General features: G+C 46.5%; 1 protein-coding gene across 7 annotated transcripts in view; it reads left to right on the top strand.

The window, feature by feature from the left end:
- The window catches only part of Plagl1 (PLAG1 like zinc finger 1), a 42,514-nt gene extending 32,827 nt beyond the window's left edge, over positions 1–9,687 (top strand). For 2 of the 7 annotated variants that reach the window (XM_050122243.1, XM_050122248.1), the window contains exons 3-4: positions 3,782–4,149; positions 6,597–9,687. In XM_050122243.1, the coding sequence (XP_049978200.1) occupies positions 3,998–4,149; positions 6,597–8,277 (1,833 nt within the window). In that variant the 5' untranslated portion in view covers positions 3,782–3,997 and the 3' untranslated portion in view covers positions 8,278–9,687. Of the gene's footprint in view, positions 1–3,387; positions 3,451–3,781; positions 4,150–6,596 lie in introns of all 7 variants that reach the window. The other 5 variants (XM_050122242.1, XM_050122247.1, XM_050122244.1 and 2 more) reach the window with 4 other exon arrangements.
- Positions 9,688–10,048: the final 361 nt, after the last annotated feature.

Here is a 10,048-nt window from a genome sequence, read left to right on the forward strand (position 1 = left end):
ATATATATGTTCTTATTCCAGTCCGATCCTCTCTTATCCCTAAAATAATCAGCATGAGCAGAATGAAGCAGATGGCACAAGCCTTCTTTGGCACGCTAGCGGATCTGTATCACTCACTTAGTATTTTTAGAATCAGGGGGACTGAAAATTAAGTCCTGAGATGTTTTGGGGGGAAGACTTACTATCTTTCCAGGGTGACAGGTGTTGAAATAGCTGTATGTTTAAGATTCGAAAGAGATCTGGGTGTCAAGACACAGAACAGACTGGCTCTCTTGGGGGACCATGGTCCCCCTTCAGCTTTGTTGTAGTTGTTGATGGTTTGCTGGATAGTAGATGGTCTATTTTACGTACTTCAGGTTTTAACGGAAGCATAGGATCATCAGTATACAGCTAGTATGAACTAGGTGAGAGGTGACTGAGAGATGGTGTATATATCTACATTGTTAGCTTTTTTTCCCTAGCAGTCAAGGTTTGATCCTTAGTCATGAGGAATTTATTGTCTGTTGTGAAAAGTTTTTTTTTGTGGAAGTTTGTGATTAGGTCCTGAGAACAGTGGCCTCAGTCCCCATGTATATACAATATGCAAAGATGTTGAGTGTAATAACAATACTATGAAACCGGGCATCTCTAAGGATGCTCCAAGGGAATTAAGGAGTGGTCACCCTGGTGTGCTTCATTAGCTCAGCATTTGAGGATGAGTTTTGCCTTTCGCGTTAGGCTGCGTATGTTTAATACTACCTAAACATCAGCAAGATGAAGGTTCAGGGAAAGATATTCTTGAAGCGAGGGGGTAGCCTTTGTTTTGTGAGGAGCTCTTCCATTTGGGGAACTTGAAGTTGGAGAAATCCGCCTCACTCTTAAGTAAATCCTAGCCACATCTAACCATCTCTGATTGGGCCCAGTCTCTGAAGGCCTGGGGGACATGGCATGGGTGAAGTCCATGATGGTTGGTGTGTGCAGCCTAGGGAGGAAGTAACTAGAGAACGGCACTGACATTGTCTCCAAGTGCCGAGAGACAACTTCAGAAATGGAGGAAAGCTTGTGTTGCTCTTGTCCTCAGGGTGTGTTGATAGGTGGTCACTCAGGGTTCAGTTGTTCTGCTTGTCACTTCTTGTCTGTCTTTCTACACGTAGCTGGTCTATGCTGCCTTCTCTCATGGTGAGTAACTGACGGTGCACACACAGGAAGACAACATGTATCATTTCCCCATCACGCATGTCCCTCGATGCTTAGGGAACCATTAAGCTGCACTCTGACACGTGGTTCTTATTCTATAAATACTATATACATTGTGATTGCTTTTCAGGTTACAATCATGAATGGAAAGATTATAGGTTGTTTCAGCTGGTATCATGTGATTATATCAACCAAGAAGTTGGAATTCCGGATAGAGCTGAAGTATGAGCTGGGGAACCTCATCCTGCCCCCCCCCCCCCCGCCCCCCCCCCCCCCCCCCCGCCCCATGTTAATCAAATAGTCGCTCTAAATCTCTCTTGTGGTTCTGTAAAAACACCTGAGGGTTAATCAGTAGTATAGTCATGTGCAAGGAAAGCCAAGACTTTCTCCTATCTCTTGACAGGGGTACGCCTGCGTCACCCCTACAGTAGCCTGTGGGTGTCTAACACGGCAATTGCAGTTTCCGCGCAGCGTGTTTGTAGTGTGTGGTCGTCATTGTTTGTATCACACTTCCATCATAGGAAGTTATGTTGGGCCCACTGTTCCTCTCCTAAAGCAAGGGTTGGGGAGAATGAATTCCCTTCGATAAGCTGAAAACCTGGAATTGGCAAGAAGGTGAGGGAAAGACGGAGCCCTCCCCGCCGGCTCCTCCAAAGCGATGAGTGCTGGGTGTTATTTTAGCTATGAAGGGGGGAGGGGAGGAGCAGTTCACGCTTCATAATCCGTGTGTGTTTTAGTCTCTTCAAAAACAAGACCTGGAAAGAACAGCAAGCAATTTCAACTGAATGAATGTTTTTTTTTTTTTTTTTAAGCTGGCCCAGTACTACGGTTTTCTACACACACACACACACACACACACACACACACACAGTGGAATTTCTTAGAAGAATCAATCTGTGGTTAGGACTGTTGGAGATGACTCAAGGAAGGGTTTTGAGCATGAACGAGAATACTAAGCAGGAATGAGGGCTTTGGGTAGAGCTAATGCAGGGACCCGGTTAAAATCACTCATTTATTTATTTATTTGTTTGTTTGTTTGCTTGCTTGCTTGCTTGCTTTTCAAGACAGGGTTTCTCTGTGTAATGGTCCTGGCTGTCCTGGAACTCGCTCTGTAGACCAGGCTGGCCTTGAACTCACTGAGGTCCACCTAAGGGCGTGCTTGCGTGTTACCTAGATTTTTGATTTGAAGGTACCTTAAAAGGGAAGTAGACATTAATCTTTAACAACAAATGGCAACTCTAAAGATTTAGAGCAGTAACTGAGAGACTACAGGCAACTGAGCTTTAAAGTCTTGCCCTAAGGGCCGACTGTGCACAAAAGCGCCTCACGTGTATTTAACATAAGCCTAACGTACTGGCTGTCCAGCCCTTATCAGAAGCACTTGGGAGAGCATGCGTTTCAGTGCAGCAGAGTAGTTTGGCTTTTGGAAAAGTGTGTATAACATAATGAGATATCCTGTGGGTGGGACTCAAGCCTCAGCCTGGGGTTTCGTCACGTTTCGGTTTCATACCCACCTTCTACAATAGCCTGAGGCAGTTTTATGATTGTTTTCAAGTTATTGGTATCTTGACTGTGACTTATCATGAGGAGGCAGGTATGAAATTCTCCTCCTGGACTCGCAGAAACTGACACTCAGAAATGTTCCGAGGGGGAATGTGGGGACACTACGGTTTTTCAGGTTCGGGATCTTCATCCTGAACCCTAAACATTTAAAAGTATTGACCCACAGAAAGTTAGCATGCCTCCCTGAAAATTACTCGGTTGCCCAGTGCTCTGCTCTGTTGCTTACAGTGCTACCTTAGACACTTGAAGCAGCTCAACTTATGGTCGGAAAAGGAGATCCAGGGTTTCTGGGGTGCTGGCTGGGCTGTTAAGTGTGGTAAGGATCTGGATTAGGGACAAGACAAGCTAAAGGGGGCAAAACACCCATTTCCTATCCTTGGCTAATCCGCAGGTAACTAAGGAGTGTGCAATGGCTCTCTAGAGTGCTGGCTCCAGCTCTCTTTAGAGTCCTCAGTCTTGTTCCCACAGGAACATTGTCTCTCTCTTCCCCACCTCAAGGCAGCAAGGCTCGTGCCTCATACTTGGTTGGTGTTGGGCCTGGGGCATCGTGCGCCCACAAACAAATTCACTGAGATGTATACAAATGATTTCTTCTCATCCTCTGAGAGTTTAAACAGGTGTTGTCAACAGCTTCTCTTATGCTAACAGGGCATGAAGAGGAAAGAGCTTAGTGGTTTGAATAAAGGGTGGCCATTGTGAACCGGCAACACAGTACGTACAAAGAGCGAGGCTTGTGTGTTTTGTTTTGTTTTGTTTTTGTTTTTCCCCTGCTGAATCAGTTCGCTGAGTCTCACACTGAGCTGAAACCATTGATGACCTGGAGTCTATGAAAATAGCAGTTCTTATTAGGAGCCGTCAGAATACAGGGGCTCCAGAATGGCAGATGAAGGACTGCGGGAAGCAAGAAGGGAGGATGGGGGAGCTGGGCCCATTTGAGCCATTTTAAAGAAGCATACCAATTGTGGGTCATTGGCTCCAAAGTGGTGGCGGGTACAGTTTTCCAGTGGCCGGTGTGAGAAAACTGTTCCTCTTATCTCCACAGACGGCCATTCAGGACGCGGAGCTATTGTGATGAAAATCTCCTTCCTGCCCTGCATCCCTCCTGTGCCTCACGGCTCTCTCTGCTTGGTTGCAGTGCCGCCTCTACCCTTTCCTGAAGTCCAGCAGTAGCGGGCCCCTCCCTTCTTTCTGCCTGTGCTTTAGATGGCAGAGCATTTGCTCGGCACATCTGAAAAAGAAGGTGTGAAAAGCAAAGGCCATGGCTCCATTCCGCTGTCAGTCATGTGGCAAGTCCTTCCTCACCCTGGAGAAGTTCACCATCCACAGTTATTCACACTCCAGGGAGCGACCCTTCAAGTGCACGCAGGCTGAGTGTGGCAAAGCCTTCGTCTCTAAATATAAATTGATGAGGTGAGAGGCTTTCCGAAGGTGCGCAGTTCTACCTGGACCTCTAAGTGTCTCTTCAGGCCTTCAGGGCTCTCACCGAAGGAGCATAAAAGGCAGGGTGTGGGTGCATTTCAGCCTTTTAGGGACTCTTTAAAGCCATATCTCCAGTGATTACTATGACACCTAGGTAGCTAGACTTTGCACGTGTGCCCCTCTCAGACTTTCAGAGGAGTCCACGGTACACCGAGCCAGTGGTTTTCAGATGAGTCCTCTAGAAGAGAGGTGGCATATGATTATGCATTATTTCTCTAGTGGCAAGTAGGTACTCTCTACTATAAGGTAAGTGGTACCCAAGGTATATAGTCTGCCCGCAATGGATTCTGGTAATGCCACAGGAAAGATAAACTATGCAATCAGACCATAGTGTGACTGACTGCATCCAATGCTGTCTGCTTACTTCTCTCCATATTGCTGGTCTCTAGTCTTCTAGAAATGATCCTTCAAGCTTCCAGTCGCTGACGACTCACATGTAACGCAAAGGTGAGAGAATTCGCGACCTGGCTTCCAATCTGAGTGGCAGCAGCAATTCCGCCGTGGAGTCCTCTGGAGAAAGGCACTTAAAAGCGGGAAAGGGGAAGAGATAAATTCTGCTCCTGACCTTAAGACCATCGCTATTACTGATAATGCTATATGAGCTGATGTTTAAAATAAGACTGGAAATGCTTCTGTCTTTTAAAATGCAAACGTCTCCTGTTGGAGGCCCTTCTCTAGTTGTCATGGCAACTGTATCGAGTGGCTACCATGTGCACCGATTTCGTGTTAAGGGCTCCCCATTTAACATCACACTTATTTTGCATACATGTAGGCACCCTTACGCCAACACAGAGGGTAGCTCTGGCATCACTGGGACCAGCCCAGGGGTCTATGAGAGACCTGGAGAGAAGAAAAGACAGGAGGGCAGATTATTCCAATAAGTAGAATTAGTTAGGAATACCGTGGTAAGAGGAACTGGTGCCTTATGCACAGCCAGAGAGGTGGTTCAGGAGAAATGTCTTGCTCCATCAAGGTGGAAAGCGGGCCAAAGCAGGAAGTAGTGTCCACTGTCCACTGTCCCTGCCTCAGCCCCTCTGGCTCCCTGACCAGAGTCCACGCTCTTTTAGGGAACTGGCAAGTGGTGAGAGAACAGGATGCTTAGGTTTGTCTTAAAGGGGATAGGGCAGCATTCCATCCAGTTCCCATCATCGCAACCTGTTTTATAAGCAGAGACTGAAGAAAAATAACTGACCACTTAACCAGAAAGAGACAGTGGTGGGTCCCAGTACAGTAAACAGCTAGCTACTAGGAAGAGACAGCCAAGGGCTAGAAAAGCAGACTGGCAGGGCAGGCTGAACTCTAAGGAAGTCTTAGTGTGAAGGAGCATGTTGAAGACCTCTAAGTCTTGGCACGATCTACCTGCTGTCCAAAGGGGGCATGTCTGTGCTGACGACAGGACATACCAAAAGGTTCAGTTCATGCACTATGAAATAAGAGCAGTCAAGTGAAGGCCCACTATGTTATATGAATCAGTAATAGTGACCTGAACGGCAGAGATGGAACTAACTTCTCTTAGCACTGTACATAGTAGGGCTGCTTATTTTTAAAAAAAAAAAGAAAAAAAGAAGAAGAAAAGTGAGGAGGAAAGTGTGGTGGTTTGCTTATTTGAAAGAAAATTACAGTTTACATTCAGATCAGCAACGCAGTTTTTGAACTGGCTTCCAGTCTTCTTTATTGGGGCCACTAAACTATTGGCTGTGCACCTGGGATGGGCCAGACAAGGTAGACCATTGGATGAAATGTATAATCATGTATATACCCGAAAAATGGATTGACTTAATGAGATTACAAAAACAGAGTAAATATATGGAATTCTCTTGTATCCAAAGGCCTTGGTTCAAAGGTTACAATTGGATTGAAACTGTGATGAAGACAATCCAAGAATGAGGAGCTAAAGGGCCACTGCCACCAGGGATATGAAGTGTCCTGCGCACAACCAGTGAGCTACACGTACTCACAAAAAGTCGTGTTGTAGGGGAAGTACTAGCGCAGCATTTGGGTTTTTAGTTACTAAAATGAACTTTCCCAAGTTTGAGGATGGCAAACTTTTGAAAACGTGGAGGTCGGTTGGATACTTTCTCCGAGATTAGGTATATAATTTTTAAAAAGGCTCCCAATAACCTTACCCCTGACCTAAACGTTTAATCTCAATCAAGAGAGGAAAGAGAGCTGTGCACAAAGCAATGTTAGTAATTCTTGCCTTTTTAAATGATAAAATACCTGCATTTGGAAAATACTGCAAAGTAGTTTATAAGTTAAAATGTCACTAAGACCTTGAAAAAATAGCTAGTCACATTGTGACAGTGCTGTCTCCTTGTCTTCATTCATAAAACGATTCTATTGTAAACTATTCCCCCCACCCCCTTTTCTGTTTCTAGGCATATGGCCACACACTCACCCCAGAAGCTCCACCAGTGCACTCACTGTGAGAAGACCTTCAACCGGAAGGACCACCTGAAGAACCATCTCCAAACCCACGATCCCAATAAGATCGCCTACATCTGCGAGGAGTGTGGCAAGAAGTACCACACCATGCTGGGCTACAAGAGGCACCTGGCCCTGCATTCCGCCAGCAGCGGAGATCTCACCTGTGGCGTCTGCGCCGTCCAGCTGGGGAGCACCGAGGTCCTGCTGGTCCACCTCAAGTCTCACGCGGAAGAAAAAGCCCACCATGCCCCCCGGGAGAAGAAGCACCAGTGCGACCATTGTGACAGATGCTTCTACACCCGCAAGGATGTGCGTCGCCACCTGGTGGTCCACACAGGATGCAAGGACTTCCTGTGTCAGTTCTGCGCCCAGCGCTTTGGGCGCAAAGACCACCTCACCCGTCACACCAAGAAAACACACTCGCAGGAGCTGAAGCAAGAGCGTATGCAGGCAGGAGAGTATGCGAGCACCTTTAATACCGTTGCGCCGCCGTCCTTCCAGGTGAAGGCTGCTACCATGCCTCCTTTCCAGTTAGGAGTGCCCCCTCAGAACGGGCTTGCTGGTGGCTTGCCACCCGAGATTCATGGTCTAGTGCTTGCTCCCCCAGAACAGGTCACCCAGCCTCTGCAGCCAATGCCAGAGCAGCTTATCACTCTGCACCCTGGGGTAGTTCCCACCTCTCCTCCCCAAACCCTTCAGGAGCCGAAGTACAGTCCTCCTTCTACCTCATTTGCCCCACTTGCAGGCCTGCCGATTAAAGCAGAGGCTAAAGGCTTTGGCAACATGGGTTACTTTGAGGAATTGCCTATGCAAGAGCCTCAGTCGCCTCTCAAGCTCAGCCCATGTTTTGAGATGGCTAAGGAGGGCATTGGGAAAGTCACCCTGCCCAAAGAGCTGATAGTTGATGCTGTGAACATAGCGATTCCTGCCTCTCTGGAGATTTCCTCTGTGTTGGGGTTTTGGCAGATCCCCCCTCCTCCCCCCCAGAATGGTTTTGTGAATAACGCCATCCCAGTCGGGCCGGGGGAACCACTGACCCATACAATCACTTGTCTGGCGCAGCAGCCGTCACCACCGCTGCCGCCTCCACCACCGCTGCTGCCACCGCAGCCGCAGGTACAGCTGCAGCCACAGCCTATGCAGCTGCAGTCACCGCTTCAGCCACTGCAGCTTCAGCCACAGCCTATGGGGCTGCAGCCACAGCCTATGGGGCTGCAGCCACAGCCAATGGGTCTGCAGCCACAGCCAATGCAGCTGCAGCCACAGCCTATGGGGCTGCAGCCACAGCCAATGCAGCTGCAGCCACAGCCTATGCAGCTGCAGCCACAGCCACTGCCACAGGCACTGCCACAACCACTGCAGCTGCAGCCGCAGCCGCAGCCTCCACCACTGCCGCAGCCACAGCCACTGCCGCAGCCACCACAGCTGCAGCCACAGCCACAGCCACTGCCGCAGCCTCAGCCGCTGCCGCAGCCAATGCCACAGCCACTGCCACAGCCGCAGCCACAAGAAGCCCAAATAGCAGTGGCCACTGTGAGCCTGGGGCAGCTCCCTTTACCCCCAATCCCCCACGTTTTCACGACGGGCACTAACACTGCTATACTGCCCCATTTTCATCACGCTTTCAGATAAACTGATTTTTAAGAAGGCGTAATTCTTGAGGAGGAAGGTGTTTTAGGCAACGGTTACAGGTTGAAACATCAAACAGTTTGAGGGGAAGCTTGAAAACCAGGATTGGGGCTTCAGTTTATTCGCGATTACTAGCTTGAGAAAAGGAATACTCTTCACTGCATGCATTGTGCCAATATATAGTATCCTTAGTATTCATGCTGTGTACCAAATTTAGTGAGCGTGTGCGTATCCTGTAGTTGAAGTGCAAGTAGTATCGTATTATTATCATATTATTATCCTCGTATTATATCCTCATATTATTATCATATAATCACAAACAAGATCCAAAACGACAGCTGCTATTTTGTAAAATAAAGTGTGTTGAATTTAATTGTATGCCTTTGTTGTAATGATGGTAACTAAGAACCTTTGTGTGTAGTACCGCCTAGGAGGGACATGACGGAAAGGTGCGGATTTCTCCGCCTCGGAAGATGTTTTTAAGAGAAGAGGGTAATCTTCGTATGGCGTTTAGAACTAGGCTGTGTGTTTCTTTTCAGGGACTCTTCCACCTTCGGGTTAGATGTAGTTTAGTTCCTCTTCTCGTAGCCTACTTTGTAGTTTGTAGGAAAAGTTCCTCGTGAAGTTATCGATTTCTTGATCTTTAAAGTGAATTTTTTGTGTAGTTTTCAATAGTTTTTCATGTGATGTTGCAGTGTGAGTTATGACTTCATTTTATCTTAAAAGACAAAACTGATTGTCAGTTATATCTGACAAGAAAAAAAATTACTGTGTAGCCTAGTTAAGTGGTATACTCCTTGTGGCATCAGTCAGAAGTGTTTCACTGACTCGAATGCCCATTGTGTTCTTCATAGGAATTTAAGAAAATAGACTGGAATTAGAAAAATAAGTGTATTAGATAAGAATCTCCCTTGACTAGCTTAAAATAGTACTCAAGCTGCTGACCTTCTGAAGTATTGTTTGTAGTTGCCAATAGAAAAATGTATCTGTAGTTGACTAGTTTAAGTCACTAGTTTGTATCCCAAGAGGATTGCGTCTTGCAATGTACCTCTACTTGTAATCTTTCTCCCTTGATATCTTGTTAATCGATTTTGAAAGTGTAAAACCCGTTTTGCAACGTAACTGTACTCGTAATCTCTCTCAACTGATATCTTGTTAACCGATTTTGAAAGTGTAAAACCTGTTTTGCAATGTAACTGTACTCGTAATCTCTCTCAATTGATACCTTGTTAATCGATTTTGAAAGTGTAAAACCCGTTTAGCAATGTAACTGTACTTGTGATCTCTCCCTCTTGATATCTTGTTAATCGAGTTTGAAAGTGTAAGGCCTAACCTTCGAAGACTCTGTATTTCGTTTTGAGACTGTATTTCCCGACATATATATCCTACATATAATAAACGTTAAGCATCTGACATTCCGGCTTGAGTTTTGTCATTTAGCGACACCGGCATCAACATGGGCTCTAGACCCCCATTGAGATAGAAAACCTTCCTGGTGCCCTCACGCCTCCTCTGGGCCATTACTTCTTCACAATTTTCAGCATCAGCACCCATCAGAACTTTTGCCTCTTTTGAGTAAATTATGACTTAAGAAGTCTTTAAGCTTTGATCACATGTTCGGCACTGAGTCTTAAAGTGTCACAGTGTCCTATGTTTTATTTCTGATGAATAGCCAACCAGAGTGGTCTCTTCCATGTTACCCTGACTCAGTTTCACAGTAGTGTTTACAGTTGATTCCTGGTATCTCTGAGAAATTCATGTAGCTAATTGGGAT

Source organism: Alexandromys fortis, unplaced genomic scaffold, assembly GCF_014885135.2.
Source record: "Alexandromys fortis isolate MF-2015 unplaced genomic scaffold, M_Fortis_MF-2015_v1.1 scaffold_215, whole genome shotgun sequence".
Taxonomy (NCBI): Eukaryota; Metazoa; Chordata; class Mammalia; order Rodentia; family Cricetidae; genus Alexandromys; species Alexandromys fortis.